The sequence below is a fragment of the Cetorhinus maximus genome, chromosome 18 (assembly GCF_964194155.1).
Source record: "Cetorhinus maximus chromosome 18, sCetMax3.hap1.1, whole genome shotgun sequence".
NCBI classification, from domain to species: Eukaryota; Metazoa; Chordata; class Chondrichthyes; order Lamniformes; family Cetorhinidae; genus Cetorhinus; species Cetorhinus maximus.
The window spans coordinates 80252741-80273115 of NC_135896.1; the positions used below are offsets into that span (position 1 = coordinate 80252741).

The 20375-nt window shown below is 45.3% G+C and overlaps 1 protein-coding gene across 3 annotated transcripts in view; it reads left to right on the forward strand.

Moving 5' to 3' along the window:
• The window catches only part of mta1 (metastasis associated 1), a 136352-nt gene that overhangs the window by 31488 nt on the left and 84489 nt on the right, over positions 1-20375 (forward strand). For all 3 annotated transcript variants that reach the window (XM_078563044.1, XM_078563045.1, XM_078563046.1), the window contains exons 3-4: positions 9445-9571; positions 17675-17738. In XM_078563044.1, the coding sequence (XP_078419170.1) occupies positions 9462-9571; positions 17675-17738 (174 nt within the window). In that variant the 5' untranslated portion in view covers positions 9445-9461. The remainder of the gene's footprint in view (positions 1-9444; positions 9572-17674; positions 17739-20375) is intronic.

Here is a 20375-nt window from a genome sequence, read left to right on the forward strand (position 1 = left end):
CTGACCATGTGATTGGTCCAAACTTGCAGTGGGGCTTGGAAGTGTGTGGTTGGGGAAAGAGTCTTGCTCTGTCTGCCTCCACCCAATGGAAACTGTCACATGAAAATTGTTTTGAATCCACCTCATCTTGTGGTTGCCAAATCTCTCCACTAATGGGCTTTTCCTCACCTTGAGCATGGGTCTTTTGTATGCGAAATGATGGCGATTGATGTTTAAGATTAGTCAATAAGGGTTGGTGACCAGATAACCAGGTTTAAGACAATTGGCAAATGTACCAGAGGGTAGATGAGGGGAAATTTTCACACACACAGTTGTTGAGATTTGGGGTGCACTGTTAACCTGCTACCAAACTTTGCAACTCCCCATTCCACCACCATCCCCCTCCCCACCAATCCACCCCTGTCTGCACAGCTGTTAGCCCCAGCTACATTGCTGTCATCATTGAGTTCCCTTCATGCGCTCAGGCATCAGTCATATTGATTGGGTTCACAGTTGATTCTGCAGGCTTGGCAGTTGTCCAGGATTGCATGTAGAGCAGCTTATTGGAATAAATAGGCCCAATTAATTTTTATTACATTTTCTAACTGCTGTTATCTGAAGCTGTACTGCTGTCATGGATTCTCTTTCCCCCTTAACATCATTCCTCTGTCCCTTGTTTCATTTCCCATCATTCATTGCTATTGCTTCTGGTCACTTCCCCATAGAAGTTCGTCTCCTTAAAAGATACTGTTCTATTTATTTTAAAAAACTGTCCGAACGTCCATGGTTGTTTGCTGAGCTTTCAGAAATGACAGATGGAATTTGTTGGCTCAACTAATAAGATGACTAGGCATCTGAACATTGAGTACAGCTTTGAACTGGCGCTTAGTAATTAATGAAGGCGTCATGTGAAAGATCCGGTAAATGAAGTGGGGGTGGAGAGAAGGTTGGGGAGGGACTTAAGAACTTATTCGAAGAGGGAATTTCCCATACAGCCTACCCAACTACTAATGACAGAACTACCACCTGTTACAGGCCAGGACTATGAAGGAGGCAGTTCTCCCCTGAAAGCTCAATGAGTTTATCAAAGAAAGGAACTTGCACTCTCACAGTGCCCTGCACAATCTCAGGTCACCCCAAAGTGCTTTACAGCCAATGATGTACTCTTGAATTGTAACTCTTTCGAGTTATCGACAGTCACAGATTGTAACTCTTTCGAGTACATTCACAGTTCTTGGTTTCCGGGAGTGGGACATGAACCCACAACCCTCTGATTCAAAGGCGAGGGTGCTATGAACTGAGCCACAGCTGACACCTCGTTACTCTTGAATTGTAGTTGCTGTTGTAATGTAGGAAACGTGGCAGCCAATTTGCACACAACAAGCTCCCATAAACTGCAATGAAAAAAATGACTGGATAATTTGTTTCAGTAAATTGATTAAAGTGTTATGACTGGAATGGGAGGACTGTGTGAAATAACAAGCTCCACTACTCTGCAGGCTAGACCATTAATTTAAATGTTTGATTTTTTCCCCAGAATGGCCAATTGTTTACCTATACATCTAGTACCAAGAAGAAAAGAGACTCTGATCAGGCTACTTTCAAAAAACTCTTTGAGTAATTTATATAAAACAAAACTCCTTTTAAACAAGTTTCAGGAACTGGTTGGCACACGATTGTAACCTGGAAGTGTAACTGACTAATCCTTTTAAACTTCCCCAACATGCACATGCACAGACACACACGCATGCACAGACGGACAGACACACACACAGACACATGCACGCGCACACACACACACACACACACACACACACACACACACACACACACACACAGAGAGACAAACAAAAGACACACACGTAGTCTCTGCAGATTCAGGCGGATGGAAAGAGATCCCCCTTAGAAAGAAAGAAAATTTAAAGTACACGGATTTCAATACTGTCGAACCGCTGGACCCAGTAGATGTTGGGAAGTTCACCAATGATGCTTCAACGTGGAGGAGAGTACAGCTGGACCAATTCTTCCTGTCTCAGCTAGCAAGCCCAAAATTACGTATGCAAACTATACTTTGACGAGGATTATCCGTCTACAGGTCGAGAACCACACACGGTTTCACAAAGCAGAAAGGGAGAGAGCTGGTCAGGGTAGACTTCTGTTCTCAGCCTTTCCCCTACAAGACTGAAAGCAAAATCACAGGTTCAAACTTAAGCTTTGCCTTTGCATTGTGATTGCCTTTTTGTCTTCCAGCCTTTCATTAATTAAAGACTTTTAATAATCCCCTCTCAAATACCATACAGCTCAGGTGATTTCTTGGAAGAGGCCTGCTTGTTGACAGTTCTAAGGTGAACTGATGACGGTTTAAAAAAAATTGTTGGCAGCCTCCAAATGTCCAAACACTGCAATATCCTTCCATATTTTAAAATCTAAAATCCAGTTTAAAGAGATATGATTCTAACATAAGAGATGAATGTTGGCTAGGACCCCAGGGGGACCTCGCCTACTCTTCTTCAAGATACAGGATCTTTTACATTCATCTGAGGGTAAACAGGGCATTGGTTTAAAAACTCATTTGAGAGGGCACCTCAGACAGTACAGCACTCCCACAGTACACTACTGAGTGTCAGCCTAGGTTTTGTGCTCAATTCTCTTGAGTAGATCTTGAATCCAGGACCTTCTGACTCACAGGAAACTGCAGATAAATACAGATTGGGATAACCCTCAGCTCTGAATTCTAGCCTGAACTGACTTAGCTGGTTTCAGCCAGAGCATTAGTTAGTCACTTGGAAATAGAGGGGAACGAGGGCTACAAATGGACTCATTGCTTTTGGGTTAGGGAGGAGAAACAAGTGCCCAGATTGAGGACAAGATCGAGCATGGCCATGATGTCGTCTTCACATTTAAGGGATGATTTTAATCCTATCTGCCTAGCAGAATAGATAAAATCATCTAGGTGCAATCATCTAGGTCTTGCAATGATCACATCATCTTCAATTTTTGATGCGCTTCTGAAGCCAGTAGGGGCACAGTTTCAAATTTTCATCATATGTGGAGCAATAGGAGACCTGAGATTGTTCTTCTCAAAATAGAGAAGGGTAGAGGAGTTCAAAATTGTGAGTGGTTTTGATAGAGCAAATAAAGAGAATCTATTTCCAGTGGCAGGTATCATAATTTTAGTTTCTTGATCTACTTAATATTTTAGATATAACCTTTGGGTTGGAGATTAAGGTGTTAAATGTAAGATAACTGGAACGCCTGGTTAAGAAACAAATAATTAATTTACATTTTTGTTTGAAACAATCCAAGTTGTCATGGAGATGGGCAGTCTTTTGTTTAATTTAGCTGTTTTTTTAACCGAGAGCCATTGCAGAGTTGCCCTTCTGAAGTTTGCAGCTTAGAGTTGAGGGAGCAAAAGGAGATAAATGTTTGCCAGGCCTGCACCTTAAGCAGAGGAAATACTAACTTTATCGTTCACCACATGGAATGCGGGTGGGGATTTGAGCTCAGTTTGGAGATTTGGAGTTCATGTGAGAGGCAAAAAAGGCTGAAAGATTTTCCTAGCTTGAAGCTCAAGGAAGAAATATAAAGTGGTCCTCTCAGTGAAAGACAGAGTTAGCCTTGTAGCAGCCAGCAGCCAGAGAGCTTGGAATAGGCAGAGAGAAAACATCTGCCAGGAGCTGAGAATCAGCTGTGGGACCAGCAGCTGTACAGAAGCTTTAGGGGCATAGAAGGTCATTCGGACCTAGGGGGTGTTTCTTGGTGTTTAAATCCCTAAGCAAGCAGTCAGTGAAGCCCACGATTGAACTGAAGAGTCCACAGTCGTGAGGCCTTCAAGGAAAATTGAAAGACCGCTTAGCCAAAAGCTAATGGAAGGATCCACATGAAATTTCATACCTTGGAGAATAGCTGGAACAGTGAGGAGAAATCAAAGTGACTTCCAGAGGACTGTGGCGTACTTTTGGGTTAGTTCCAGGAAAAGCGAATGAACCTTCAAGATTTCGTAAGGTAAGGGAACTCTTAGGGGAGGAGAGAAGTAAAAGTAAAACTGGATTCATAGCAAACAGAATTATAAGCTATATTGTTATTAGCCTTAACTTTGGTTAATTTTCTTTACTTATACAGTAAAGATTGTGTTTAAAAACATGAAATCTTGCGGCATAGTTCTGTCAGTTAATTACTGGGTGTTTGGATTTCTCTTTTAATGTTAACGGCCCCTACCAGGATCGTAACACATGGGGAGTCAGTTACCAGAGTACACAGATTTAGCATAATTGGCAAAAGAACTGTGGGGGGGTGCGGAGATGAGAATATTTTTATGCATTGAGTTATTACAATCTATGGTGCACTGGGAACTCTGGGAAATTTCTCACGTCCTGGACAGCCACACGTCTGGAAAGTGTCATCAGCTGGAGCTCCAGGCTTCAGAAGTTGAGCAGCAGCTGGCGTCAGTCACTATGGTGCTTCTCCAAGGTTGAGAGCTATATGGACAGCTACATGGAGCTGGTCATGCCGCAGCTTATGGGTGCACTGGCAGAGAGGGAGTGAGTGATTGCCAGATAGTCAAACAGGACCAGGCAGGTAGTACAGATGTTCCCTGAGTGCATCTCACTCTTGAACTGGTATTGAGTTCTGAAAACGAGTGAGGGCTGTGGGACCTCTGAGGAATACAGCCAGAGCCCAGGCCATGGTACCATGGGTGGCTCTGGTGTACAGTATGGGGAGGAGGAAGATCAGAAAAGCAATCGGTTAGGGAACAGAATGGCATTTCTGCAGCTGCAGATGTAACTCCAGGATGGTATGTTGCCTCTCTGGTGTCAAAATCAAGGATGCCATTGAACAGCAGAAAACGATCTGAGTCGAGTGGGTGAACAGATAGAGATCGTAGTCCAGACAGTGAGTCCCCATTTTAAGCTGAATGGTTTTAATGTTTGGTCATTTAATGGGGCCCATATTCACGTTTAGCGCGGTGAGTTTTGTTTTAAAGTCGTTTTATGACGGCTCTGAAATAGGGCCCTGTGACCTGATTGGCGCTATTTTGGAGTGGACTCTGCCACTCTCTGACCCTCCCTCTCACTGTCGACTCTCTGGCTCACAGCATGTGCCGCTTCCTGACACCCCACCTTGCTGCCGACTTTGGTTTGCGGCCTCTGCTGCTCCCTTACCCACCCTTTCACCCCCGACTCTCCAGTTTGTGGCCTCTGCTGCTCCATGACCCTCTCTTGCTGCCTCTCCAGCTTACAGCTTACCTCCTGCCAGTCAAAGCTGCTCTTTCTGCCTTTTGCTACTCATCTCCAGAGCCTTTGCTCACAGCAACAATTTGGGAGAGGGAAGAGATGAGCGGGAGAGGCAGGGAGTGGGAGGTCTGGCGAGAGGAAGGGTCTGCAGTGACCAGGAGTATCAGAGAGCAACAGAGGCTGTGAACCGGAGGGCCGGCAGTGAGTGGGAAGGTCCACAGCAACCAGGAGAGTCAGGGAGCAGGATGTGTGGTGAGCAGGAGTTTCAGCGAACAGGAGAGGCAGCGAGTGGGAGGTAAGTAGAGAGTTAGCATTTTTTTTTTACAATTTTAAATTTTTAAAGAAGTTATTTCATTTACCAGTGTAGGAATTTAGCAATGTGAAGTATTTCAACTTACAGGATATAATGTTCCAACGTCTTTTTTCCGATGAGAGAAGTCCCACAGAACCTAGCTACAGGTTTTACATTGGATTTAATGGGAAAATCTGATTCGCATAAAGTTGTGTCGCTTAAAGTTGCTTCGCTTAAAGATGCATACACTTTTCATGAACGCAATTACGACTTTAAGTGAGGACTTACTGTATTGATACTGGTGACATAGGTAGAAAGTGGAATGTGGCCGTCAGGCAGATTTCAGAAAGCTGGGAAAGAAATTAAAAAATAGGAACTCAAAAATAGTAATCTCCAGATTACTCCTGGTAGCAGATTACTCCTAGGACAGGAATAGGAAGTTGGTGCATTGAGCATTGGGATTATTTTTTGGGGAGGTGGGTCTTGTACAAGCCAGATGGTTTGTGCCTCAGCAGGGCCGGGACCAGTATCTTGGTGGGAAGGTATGCTGGTGCTGTTGGAGAGAGTTTAAATTAGCTTGAGGGAATTTGAACCATACCATAGCTTCAGAAGGAAGAGGAGCAAAGCTGGAAATAGATGGCAGAAAATTACTAAACAGGTATGAAAGGCAGAGGAAACAAAGGCTAGAAAATGGACAACAATCGAGTTGTCCAGTGATTAATGGTATATTTACTTCAATGACGCTTGGTGAATAAAGTAGATGAGCTGAGAGCACAGATAAATACCTGGAAGTATGATGATATAGCTGTTGCTGAAATGTGGCTTAAAAAAGGGCAGGAGTGGCAACTTAACATTCCGAGTTATAGAGTTTTCAGATGGGATAGAGAGGGGGTTAAAAAAAGGAGCAGAGGCATTCTCATTTTGATTATAGAAACAAAACACAGTTGTGAGGAGGTATGACATGCTAAAAGTTTAAAATTAATGGGTCGCTCATTTAAGGCAGAGATGAGGAGAAATTTTTTCGCTGAGGGTCATGACTCTTTGGAACTCTCTTCCTCAAAAGGCAGTGGGAGCAGAGTCTTTGAATATTTTTAAGGTAGGGCTAGATAGATTCTTGATAAGCAAGGGGGTGAAACGTTATTGCGGGTAAGCAGAAGTAGAGGTTGAAATCAGATCAGCATGATCTTATCGAATGGTGGAGCAGGCTCGAGGGGCCCAATGACCACCGACTGTTCCTAATTTGTATGTTTGAATGAGTTTTTGATAGATGGAGGTCCATCTGTTCTCCTCTTCCCCACTGCACAGAAGTATCAGCTGGATTTTGAGCTCAAGCTTCTGAAGTGGAACATGAAAAACACAACCATCCTGACCCAACAACAACAGCACTTGTATTTATATACTACCTGTAACATAATAAAATGTTCCAAGGCTGGACCATTATAAAACAGCATTTGACAACAAGCCACAGAAAGAGGTATTAAGGCACATGGCTAAAAGCTTAGTCAATAAGAGTTTTAAGGAGTGTCTTCAACAAGGAAAGTGAAGAGAGGCACTGTGGTTTAAGGAGGGAATTCTGGAGCTTAGGGCCTTGACAGTTAAGACACAAACACCAGTGGTGGATATATTAAAATCGTTGATGCTCGGGTGGCCAGAATTAGATGGAGGATTGTGGGACTGGAGGAGATTACAGAGATGGGGAGGGGCCAGACCATGAAGGGATTTGAAAAAAATGATAAATTTAACATTGAGATGTTGATAACTTGGAGCCACTCGAGGTCAGTGAGCACAAAAGTGAGCGGTGAATGGGACTGGGTGAGAGTTAGGTCACAGGCAACCGTTTTAGATGACCTCAAGTTTACACAGAGTAAAATGCATGAGGCAGGCCAGGAATGCATTGGAATAATCAAGTCGAGAGGTAACAAAGGTATGGATGAGGATATCAGCAGCAGATGAGTTGGGGCGGAGGTGAAATTTGGTTATTTTGTGGAGTTGGTCTAAATGGTGGTGTGTATGCGTGATGAGAAGCTGATCTTGGGATCCAATATGACCCCAAGGTTACAGCCTGATTCAGCCTCAGACAGTTGCTAGGGAGAGAGGTTGAGTCGGTAGCTAGGGAATGGAGTTGTGGCGGATACTGAAGATAATGGCTTTGGTCTTTCCAATACTTATGTGGATTAAATTTCTGCTCATTTAGTGCTGGATGTTGGACAAGCAACCTGACAATTCATAAGAGTGGAGGGGTGAGAGAGTTGGTGGTGAGGTCAAGCAGGGTGTCATCATGTGGAAACTGGTGCAATGTTTTTGGATGGTGTCACCAAGGGGCAGCATGTTGATGGACAAACAGAAGGAGTCGTGGAATAGATTCATGGGGACACCAGAGGTAATGGTGCAGTAGCAGCCTAAGCAGCAGGAGATTATTCTCTGGTTACGATTAGATAAGAATGGAACCAGGATGGAGCAGTCCCACCCAGCTGGACCATGGTGGAGAACTGTTGGAGGATATGGCCAACAATGTCAAAGGTTGCAGACAGGTTGAGAAGAATGAGGAAGAATAGTTTACCTCTGTCAGAATCACATAGGATGTAATTTGGTAAGAGCCACTTCAGCACAGTGGCCGTAGTGGAAACCTGATCGAAGGAATTCAAACATGGAGTCCCAGGAAAGATTGACACGGATTCTGGAGGCGATAATACGCTCAAGGACTTGGGAGATGAAAGGGAGGTTGAAGATAGGGCATTGATTTACAAGTTCTGAGGGATCAAAGTGTTTTTTGAGGACAGGAGTGATCATGGCAGATTTAAAGGAGGGGGAACAGTACCTGATGAGAGAGAATCGTTAACAATATCATCTACCATGGGGCCAGGAGGGGAAGTTAGTTGATCAGTAATTTAGTGGGAATAGAGCAGAGGGAAAAGCTGATGGGTCACAAGGACAAGATGAGCTCAGAGAGGGCATGAGGAGAGATAGGCTTGAAACTAGAGAAATACCTTTTCGAGTCTGTGGCTGGGAGAACCTTGGAAGACGTTTAGCTCTGGGGCTAGTGGGGAGGTGAGGGTGGCAACGACAGGGGAGAGGGGTTTAAGAAGCAGTTTGTAGTAGAGAAAAGCAGCTGGTGGTTGTCTTAGCATTCAAGGCTGGTCTGAAATAGGGAACAGTTTTAGCAGATGAGAGCTAGACAGATAGTGGTTCATGTGGTCCAATCAAATGTGGCGGTGAATGGCTAAACTAGTTGTCCCTCATATCCGTTCAAGCTTAGTCCCTTGGACTTAAGGGAGCAGTGATGAAGGCTGTGCCAGGGGAATGGCCAGAGTGGGAGAGAAAAATGGTTTTAATGGGCTTAGAGCATTCAAGGTGGAGGTGAGGGTATGCTGGAGCAGATTGGTAGCTACAGAGATATCATGGTCAAAGGCTAGATAGTTGGTATTTCAAAAGACCAGTTTTAAGTTAATTTTCCAGGGTTGGATACAGCAGGAAATGAGGTTGAGAAGGCGGCTGTGGATAGAGAGAGATGCTAGGAAGTGATCAGAAGTGACTCTATCTATGATTGGTACAATGGGAGGAGTGACACATGTGAGATGGCAAGGTCAAGAGGGTGGCCTATGGACTAATGATGAGAGAGCTACCCATTGAACATTGCTGACACTAATGATCCTATTAAGCTACGCGACTGTGCAGCTCCCATGCTGGTCGCACGTACGTTCGCCTCTTTAAATTACACCACGTGTGTGGCCATGCAAAAAAATTCAAGGGGGCGTGCAATCAACTCGCCCCCACACTCGGAGAAAAATTGAGCGAACGTTGGCTGGTGCCTATGTTTGTTTTTATTGTGTTATTTGTTGGATAGTTGTGATCTGATATACGTAATGATGTGTCATAGCAATAGTATTTGGAAGGGTGGGAGATGTTTGCTCTGACCCAGCATCTTTGATCTTTGTGCAGGGGAAGTGGAAGAAGAGATGGAGAACACAGAACTACAGGAGCTATCGGAGAATGAGCGACACCAGCTGAAACACCGAGAACTCTTCCTATCACGACAACTGGAATCTTTACCAGCAACCCACATCAGGTAACCGTGGGGAGGGCGGAGCTCATCAGTGGCTACAGGTTTAACCTTGGGGAACATTGTGATGCTCCGTCATCGGATGTTCATTCCCAGTTGAACCTAACTATCCTTGGTCAAGTCCTGTCACTGATTCCCTTTCCTTCCTGCTTGGCTACAAGCATATTGGAGAGGTGGCAGTAGCAATAACACCAATGTGCATTCATATCATAATGAAATGCCTAAAGGTGCTTCACAGGTGTGTAATCAAAATTCAACCCTAAGCCACATAAAGAGAAATTGGAATAGGTGACCTAAAGCTTGGTCAAATAGTTTGGTTTTATGGAACGTCTTAAAGAGGAAAGAGATGCAGAAAGATATAGGCAGCCAAGCTCTAGAGTTTAAAGCATAAACAACTGAACGCATGGCCACCAGTGGTGGGTTGATGAAGATGCAGGTTGCCCACGAGTCCAGAATCAGAGGAGCAGATGGATCTTGGATGGTTGTAGGGCTGGAGGGGGTTGCAGAGCTAGGGAAGGGCAAGGCTATGAAGAGATTTGGAAGAAAAGCAACAAGAATTTTAAAATTGAGATGTTAGCAGTCCGGGAACCAATGTAGATCAACATAAGAGTTAGGGTGAACAAGTCTTGGTGCCAGCAAGGATATGGGGTAGCAGTGTTTTGAATGAATTCAAGTACAAATGGCGGAGAAAGCCACTGCTTGATTTTATGAATGCTCCTTTGCTTTCAATTTATACTTTTAATATTCTTTTTCTGGCTTTCTGTATCTTTGGAAAAAAAAATGTCATTTCAAACTGGTTCCACTGACAGGAGGGTTGGTAATCAGAGGGCATAGCTTCTTAGAGCTCTGGAGCAAGACTTGAACCCATGAGCTTCTAATTCAGTGGCATGAGTGCTACCACTGAGCTGTGGCTAATACCATGACAGATTTTCTTATTTATTGATTTCAGTGGGGAGCTGTGCAATTCGATTACGGGCAGGCGAGGGTTGATGATAGGGCTCCAACATTGTAGCGCCGAATCTTCAACCTGTGACTCCTTTTGATTGTGGCTCCTCCTCCTTCGGGAGTAGAGCACTGTGGAATTGACTTGAACCAATTCCGGTCGAGTTTTTCACAACAAGAGGTTGGCAGAAGGGTCGCGAACCAGAGGACACCGATATTAGGTGAATGACAAAAGAATTCACCTTATTCTTTTTCACCTTATTTATGTGACGTGAGGGAAAACTTTCTAACACAGCGAGTGGTTAGGATTTGGAATTCACTGCTTGAGAGTGTGGTGGAGGCAGATTCAGTTGTGGGTTGCAAGCAGGAATTGGATACACACAGGAAGAAAATAAAATTGCAGGGCTACGGGAAAAGGGCGAGGGAGCAGGACCAGCCAAGTTGCTGTTGCAGCTCTGAAGAGGGGTCATACTGACTCGAAACGTTAACTCTGTTTCTCTCTCCACAGATGCTGCTAGACTTGCTGAGTTTTTCCAGTATTTTCTGTTTTTGTTTCAGATTTCCAATATCTGCAGTATTTTGCTTTTTTGCTTTTGCAGAGACCTGGCATGGACACAAGGGGCCAAATGGCCTTCAGTGCTGTAAATCCTCTGAGACTATTTCTTGGTTCCCTCAACACAAAGGCAAAATACTCCAGATGCTGGAAATCTGGCATAAAAACAGAAAATCCTGGAAATACTCAGCAGGTCAGGCAGCATTTCTAGAGGGAGAAACAGAGTTAACATTTCAGGTCTTCAACTTTTATCAGAACTGGAAAAAGTTAGATGTAACAGATTTTAAACAACTGAAGAGGCTGGGAAGGTGGTGGAGGGGAGGAATGAATAATGGGGAAGATCTGTGATGGGCTGGAAGGCAGGAGAGATTAAATGACGATAGGGATAATGGTGCATGGCAGATGGGGATAGTAATGCAACAAGAATAGAAACAAAACGTGCAAATGGTTGTAAATGGTACCAGCTGAATCATTAGCAACAGCTGCTATCTGGAACAAAATGGGAGCAGTGGTTATGATCTGAAATTGCTGAAACCATCATTGCGTGTAGAAGGGTGTAAAGTGCCTAATGGAAAACAAGCATGGGCTCGATGGGCTGAATGGACTCCTGTATCATAATTACTCTATGATGTGCTATTCCTCAAACTTCTGTTGAGCTTCAACTACAACAATTTATATCAATATAGTGCTTTTCACGTAATAAAGCATGCCAAGGCACTTCACAGGAACAATATAAAAGAAAATATAACACTGAGCCACATAATGATGTATTAGGTCAGATGAAAAGCTGGGTCGTAGTTAGCTTTTAGGGAGTATCATAAAGGAGAAAAGTGAGGTACAGAGGTAGAGGGACCTAGGGAGGGAATTCTAGAGCTTAGGACCTAGACAACTGAAGGCATGGCCACTAATGGTGGAGCAATTAAAATTGGAGATGCCTAAAAGGCCAGAATTAGAATTTTTTTTGTATTCTTCCACAGGATGAGGGCGTTGCAGGCAAGGCCAGTATTTCTTGCCCAACACTAATTGCCCCTGAGAAGGTGGTGGTGAGCTGCCTTCTTGAACTTCTGCAGTCCATGTGGTGTAGGTATACCCACAATGCTGTAGGGAAGGGAGTTCCAGGATTTTGACCCAGCGACAGTGAAGGAATGGCGATATAGTTCCAAGTCAGGGTGGTGTGTGGCTTGCAGGGAAACTTGCAGGTGGTGGTGTTCCCATGCATCTGCTGTTCTTGTCCTAGGCAGTAGAGGTCACGGGTGTGGAAGGTGCTGTCGAACGGGTCTTGGTGAGTCGCTGCAGTGCATCTTGTAGATGGTACATACTGCAGCCACTGTGTGTTGATGGTGGAAGGAGTGAATGTTGAAGGTGGTGGATAGGGTGCCAATCAAGCAGGGTACTTTGTGTCAGGCTTCTTGAGTGTTGTTGGAGCTGCACTTATCCAGGCAAGTAGAGAGTATTCCATCATACTCCTGACTTGTGCCTTGGTGGACAGGCTTTGGGGAGTCAGGAGGTGAGTCACTCGCCCCAGAATTCCCAGCTTCTGACCTGCTGTTTTGTAGTCAGTTTCTGGTCAATGGTGTAACACCCACAATGTTGATAGTGGGGAATGCTATTGAATGTCAAAGGAAGATGTTTGGATTCTCTCTTGTTGGAAAACATCATTGCCTGGCATTTGTGTGGTGCGAATGTTAATTACCACTAATCAACGCAGGCCCGAATGTTGTCCACGTCTTGCTGTAAATGGGCACGGGCTGCTTCAGTATCTGAGGAGCCTCGAATGGTACTAAACATTGTGCAATCATCAGCGAACATCCCCACTTCTGACCTTATGATGGAGGGAGGGTCATTGATGAAGCAGTTGAAGATGGTTGGGCCTAGGACACTACCTTGAGGAACTCTTGCAGTGATGTCCTGGGACTAAGATGATTGACTTCCAACAACCACAGCCATCTTCCTTTGTGCTAGGCATGGCTCCAACCAGTGGAGAGTTTTCCCCTTATTCCCATTGACTTCAGTTTTGCTAGGGCTCCTTGATGCTGTACTCAGTCAAGTGCTGCCTTGATGTCAAGGGCAGTCACTCTCACCTCACCTCCCCTCCTGAGTTCAGCTCCTTTGTCCATGTTTGTACCAAGGCTGTAATGAGGTCAGGAGCTGAGTGGCCCTGGCGAAACCCAAACTGAGTGTCAGTGAGCAGGTTATTGCTAAGCAAGCGCCACTTGGCACACTGTTGATGGAAAGTGTCACCATTTATTGATGATTGAGAGTAGACTGATGGGATGGTAATTGGCCAGGTTGGATTTGTCCTCCTTTTTGTGTACAGGACAAACCTTGTCAACTTCCCACATGGCTGGGTGGATGCCAGTGTTGTAGTTGTGCTGGAACAGCTTGGCTAGGGGTGCGGCTTGTTCAGAGCACAAGTCTTCAGTACTATTGCTGGAATTTTGTCAGTGCCCATAGTCTTAGCAGTATCCAATGCTTTCAGCTGTTTCTTGATACCACGTGGAGTGAATCAAATTGACTGAAGATTGGCATCTATGATGCTGGGGACCTCAAGAGGAGGCCAAGATGGATCTTCCACTCAGCATTTTTGCCTGAAGATGGTTGCAAATGCTTCAGCCTCGTCTTTTGCACTGATATACTGGGCTCCTCCATCACTGAGGATGGGGATGTTTATGGAGCCTCCTCCTCCAGTGAGCTGTTTAATTGCCCACCACCATTCATGACTGCAAAGCTTAGTTCTGATCCGTTGGTTGCGGGATCGCTTAGCTCTGTCTATCACTTGCTGCTTGTGCTGTTTGTCACGCAAGTAATCCTGGGTTGTAGCTTCACCAGCTTGACACCTCATTTTTAGGTATGCCTGGTGCTGCTCCTGGCATGCCCTCCTGCACCCTTCTTTGAATCAAGTCTGATCCCCTCGCTTAATGGTAATGGTACAATGGGCCATCAGGTTACAGATTGTGTTTGAGTATATTTCTGCTGCTGCTGAGGGCCCACAGTGCCTCATATATGCCGAGTTGCTAGATCTGTTCAAAATCTATCCCATTTAGCACCCTGGTAGTGCCACACAACATGATGAAAGGTATCCTCAGTGTGAAGATGGGATTTCGTCTCCACAATGACTGTGCGGCGGCCACTCCTACCGATACTGTCATGGGCAGATGCATCTGGGACAGAGAGATTGGTGAGGATGAGGTCAAATAGGTTTTTCCATCTCGTTGGTTCTCTCATCACCTGCCACAGACCCAGTCTCGCAGAAATGTCCTTTAGGACCTGGCCAGCTCAGTTAGTAGTGGTACTAGCGAGCCACTCTTAGCGATGGGCATTGAAGTCCCCCACCCAGAGTACACTCTGTGCCCTTGCCACTCTCGGTTGCCTTCTAAATGGTGTTCAACTTCGAGGAGTACTGATTCATCAGCTGAGGGGGTTGGTAGATGGTAATGGGCTGAGGTTTCCTTGCCCATGTTTGACCATGAGACTTCAGGGGGTTCAGGGTCATTATTGAGGACTCCCGGGGCAACTCCCTCCCGACTGTGTACCACTGTGCCGCCACCTCTGGTGGGTCTGACTTGTCGGTGGGACAGTGCATACCCAGGGATGGTGATGGTGGTGTCTTGGACAATGTCTGTAAGGTATGAGTATGGCTATGCCAGGTTGTTTCTTGACGAGCCTTTGGGGCAGCTCTCCCAGTTTTGGCACAAGCCATGTTAGTAAAGAGGACTTTGCAGGGTCGACAGGGCTGAAAGTGACGTTGTTGTTTCCAGTTACCCGGTCGATGTTGGGTGGTCCATCCGGTTTCATTTCTTTTAGGTTTTGTCGTGCTTTGATACAACTTAGTGGCTTGCTAGGCCATTTAAGAGTCAACCACATTGCTATGGTTATAGAGTCACATGTAGGCCAGACCAGGTAAAGACAGCAGATTTCCTTCTCTAATGGGCAAAAAATAAGGCTGAAGCATCCTCAACAATCTTCAACCAGAATTGCTGAGTGGATGATCCATCTCAGCCTCCCCCGGAAGCCCCGACTTCATAGATGCCAGTCTTTAGCCAATTCGATTCACTCCACGTGATATCAAGAAATGGCTGAAGGCACTGCATAGAGCAAAGGCTATGGGCCCTGACCATATTCCAGCAATAGTACTGAAGATTTGTGCTCCAGAACTTGCTGTGCCCCTAGCCAAGCTGTTCCAGTACAGCTACAACACTGGCATCTACCCGGCCATGTGGTAAATTGTCCAGGTATGTCTGTGCACAAAAAGCAGGGCAAATCCAACCTGCCAATTACCGCCCCATCAGTCTACTCTCGATCATCAGTAAAGTAATGGAAGGGGTCATAAACAGTGCTATCAAGCGGCACTTGCTTAGCAGTAACCTGCTCACTGTCGCCCAGTTTAGGTTCCGCCAGGGCCACTCAGCTCCTGACCTCATTACAGCCTTGGTTCAAACATGGACTAAAGAGCTGAATGGCTGAGGTGAGGTGAGAGTGACTGCCCTTAACATCAAGGCTGCATTTGACCGAGTGTGACATCAAGGAGCCCTAGCAAAACTGGAGTCAATGGGAATCAGGGGGAAAACTCTCTGCTGGTTGGAGTCATACCTAGCACAATGGAAGATGGTTGTGATTGTTGGAGGTAAGTCATCTCAGCTCCAGGACTTCACTGCAGGAGTTCCTCAGGGTAGTGTCCTCGCCCCAACCATCTTCAGCTGCTTCATCAATGACCTTCCATCATAAAGTCAGAAGTGGGGATGTTCGCTGATGATTGCACAATGTTCGTCACCATTCGTGACTCCTCAGATACTGAAGCAGTCCATGTCCAAATGCAGCAAGACCTGGACAATATCCAGGCTTGGGCTGATAAGTGGCAAGTAACATTCGTGCCAAACAAGTGACAGGCAATGACCACCTCCAACAACAGAAAATCCAACCATCGCCCCTGATGTTCAATGACATTACCATCACTGAATCCTCCACTATCAACATCCTGGGGGGTTACTATTGACCAGAAACTGAACTGGACTAGCCATATAAATACTGTGGCTACAAGAGCAGGTCAGAGGCTAGGAATTGTGCGAAGAGTAACTCACCTCCTGACTTCCCAAAGCCTGTCCACCATCTACAAGTCACAAGTCAGGAGTGTGATGGAATACACCTCACTTGCCTGGATGAGTGCAGCTCCCACAACACTCGAAGCTTGACACCGTCCAGGACAAAGCAGACTGCTTGATTGGCACCACATCCACAAACATTCACTCCCTCCAACACCAACGTACAGAAGCAGCAGTGTGTATCATCTACAAGATGCACTGCAGATATTCACCAAGGCTTCTTCGAGGGCTCCTTCGACAGCACCTTCCAAACCCACGACCGCTACCATCTAAGAGGACAAGGGCAGCAGATAGATGGGAAGACCACCACCTGGAAGTTCCCCTCCAAGTCACTCACCATCCTGACTTGGAAATATATCGATAATCCTTCACTGATGCTGGGTCAAAATCCTGGAACTCCCTTCCTACAGCACATGGACTGCAGCGGTTCAAGAAGGCAGCTCACCATCACCTTCTCAAGGGCATCTAGGGCAATAAATGCTGGCCCAGCCAGCGAAGCCCACATCCCATGAATGAATAATAAAAAAAAGTGTAGCAGGCTGAGGCCCTGGCTTTTGTCATGCCAAATATCACCACTCCCCGCTTCCTCCTTGGAATGTCACAGCACAGATGGAGCCCATTTGGACCATCATGTCTGTGTCAGCCCCTTGAAATACCTCTCTAACTAGTCCCAACACCCTGCTCTCTCCCTGCGGCTCAGCAAACCTATGCCTCTTCTGTGCCTTTCTTCCCACTCCTTGCCCTGGAGAGAAACCCCCATCACAATATTCCCCCTCGAGAAGTTAATTTTAAGCTCTTGAAAGCGCTTATTGTATTTTTATCAGAATAACCAACACTTTCCAGAACTTAGAGCCAGGTCATGGCCACAGTGGGTATTTTTTTTGCTGAGTGGCACCCAGCAACTCTCTTCCCCAGTGTTCCTGAACTACACTGCCTGTATTCTGGTTCTACCATACCTTGGTGCTGCCACTGTCCCAACACAACAAAAAAAGAATAAGACGCACATTGAAACTAATAGCAAGAGTTTGCATTTATATACCACACTTCAGGACATCAGGAAGACCAAAAGAGCTTTATTACTAATGAAATACAGTAGTCATGGGTGTTACGTAGGAAATGGAGTAGGCAATTTGTACACTGTGTAAGTTCCCACATAGAGCAGCATTATAATCCCAAGATGGTTGGTTTTAGTGATGTTGGTTAATGGGTAAATATTGGTCAGACACCAGGAGAACTCCCCTGCTCTAATTCAAAATAGTGCCATGTCCTTTTTTATGACCTCGTGAGAGGGCAGACGGGTTTTGGTTTGAAAGACCTGAAAGATGGCATCTCCAACAATGTAGAACTCCCTCTGTAGTGCACTGGAGTGTTATTGTAGATTATGATCAAGTCTGTGGACTGGGACTTGAACCCACAAACTTCCGACTAAGACAGTGGAACAGAGGAATTTGACACCTGTCCGCTCAGAAAACCCCAACTGGAACCCTTACTGACAGCTTTTTGCCTTTCTTCTAGGGGTAAGTGCAGTGTTACACTGCTAAACGAAACAGAGTTGCTTTTATCCTATCTGGAACGTGAGGTAAGGACCAGTTTCTGCAAGTGTTTGTGATCCATTCAGTTTAATGCAAGTGTCTCTATATTATTTATTATTTACTTGTATTATTTAACAATGGGTTATTTCTCTTTGCTAATCTTGTATCACAATGCTCTTAGGTGGCATGCAGCTTAGCACTGAGCCACACTACCCACAAGCTCTCATGCTTAACTTCCAGCCTACTGATTTCTCTGACCTGGGATAGGATGGCAGGAGGAGTGGCATAGATGGCCTCGGTGTGTGCGCACATGCGCGTGCGTGTGCAATGCCTGCATGTGGATGTCAGCTGAAGCCAAGATAGGATTTGTGGCTGATGCCCCCATAGTCAAATAACATATCAGCAGCACTCAGTATCGAGGCTCATAACTGAAAAAAGTAACATCAGTGCCTTCAGGAGATGAGGGAATAAAATCAGGATGGTGGGAAAGAGAAAATCTGTTTTACTATCTAATCACAAATTCAGTTGTTTCGGGTCTTACACCCTCAGCGTATCCTTTTCTGTCGACCTCTGCACCCACCACCCTGGTACGAAGACACCCATAATAGTCAGCCTGCTGTGTTTGCTGCATTGAAAGTCCCACAGAACCAGAATAAGCCGACATGGCTGATGACCAAGGTTGGATTTTGTTGCCCCAAGTGATTGGAATGGGTCAGTGGGACTAGAGTCAGGGCAGAGCATTCTGCTCTTGCTCAGAACATCAGCTAACGGCTGAGAAGAGAGAGATTTCAGTGAACTAATCCAATCCTGCCTGTAAAGTTCAGGTTAAGAGCGATTCATCCACAGGAGAAAATGTTTCAAAGACATCCAAAAGCTTTTCTTTTTTAATTCAACAAAGGTTCTTTGGATGCTTGCTGAAGATTAAAGGATAAGTGCAGGCTGTGTGGAGAAACACAAGCACAGCACTGAGCACTGCCGAGTGTGGGACTTAGGCATGTGCTGGGACTCGGGGATACTATATCTGCCAAGTCACTGATTCTAGTTGAAGAGAGGATCAGAACAGGATCTTAAACACTGGGAGGAAAGGTTGTTGCCCCAGGGTACACCCCCAACCGAAGGGACAGTCAATCTTAGGGTTACCCCTTCAGTGGGAGGAAGAACTCTTCCCAAATACTACAAACCCCACACCCACACTCCCACACCTACACTAGGAGGGAGTCACCAATCCGAGATTTTTGGGAAATTAGGCCATTTTATCTAACCCATGCTGTACCTATCCTGGGAGTGTTTGATTGGACAGTGCTGAGCGAGCTTTACTCTACATGTGCTGTAGCCTTGAGAGTGTTTAATGGGACATTGTAAAGGGAACTTTACTCTGTATCAAACACATGCTGTACCTGCACTGAACGTTTGATGGGGCAGCATAGAGGGAGCTTTATTCTGTATCTAACCTGTGTGTACCTGCACTGGAAGTGTTTGATGGAACAGTGTATCGGGAGAACATTTGATGGAGCAGTGTATAGGGAGAACGTTACTCTGTATCTAACCCATACTGTACTTGGCCTGGGAGCATTAGACACGACAATAAGGAGGGAGCTTTACTCTTTAACTTATTGTGTACTTTCCCTGGAGCAATATGGAGAGAGCTTTACTCGGTATCTAACCAGTGCTGTATCTGCCCTGGGAGTGTTTGATGAGACAGTGCAGAATGGGTTCACAGTCCCCTTGGGTTCCTGAGAATGTTTCAACGGGTCTGTCAAAAATAACTGATACAAATTTGTTTCATCTACTGTCTCAATCTGCCACCCTCCTGACCAAGTTCCTCACACTTCTGGGTCAGATGTGGCCAGTCCAGTTGTTCAGATTAATGATACTTTAGATGAGTGACATGAAGCCAATCAGCTCAGCAATTACAGTCGGGGCTGGATTAAGTCAGGGAGACATCATCGAGCTTCAGTCGTGATGGGACAGAGTGATCGGTGCAGAGAGAGATACATCAGGGCTAGGCCAATAGAGAGCATGTTGAGTTTATCATAGCAGCATCAAAAAGATAGCAGATTTCCATAATTAATTTATTAAGGAGCAGCAGCCAGTGGATAGTAAATAACTAGCTGTAACAATAGAGGCACCGAAGGACAGCATCCTCTTTTCACCCTCTCACCCCGGTGTAATGCTGGGGTTTAGGGCCTGGTTCAGACCACATCCTGTGTTATGTTGTCTCTGACTTGACCGTAGTGGAAAAATAAAATTGGATGTAATTTCCAGTTATTGATTAAAGGGCTTGGGGTTAATATATGACCAGTTTTCAAATCATCTGTGTAATAAATTGACTTAACGACTGTGTATATTTTGGAGGAAATTTTGCTCATTGAAAAATATAACTCTAAATATCAGCAGCATTCTGGGATTCTTCCACACTCCTTAAAGAACTTGTTGAATGTCCTAACAGTGGTGCATTATCTCAAGATTGTTTCCTGAATTGCCTGCTACGTTAAGTTAATCAGGTCCTAATCGGCAATGCTTTGAAATCTACTAAGCTCAGTATGCGTAAAAAGAACATTTGTTAAGTCTATAATATCAGTGTGTATTTAGAAAGGTTTTTTTACCCCTTCATCCTGTTGGCAGGGCACAAAAGCTCATGGTTCACTTGTTGCCTCCAGTTTCCAACCTCTCTCAGCATAGCA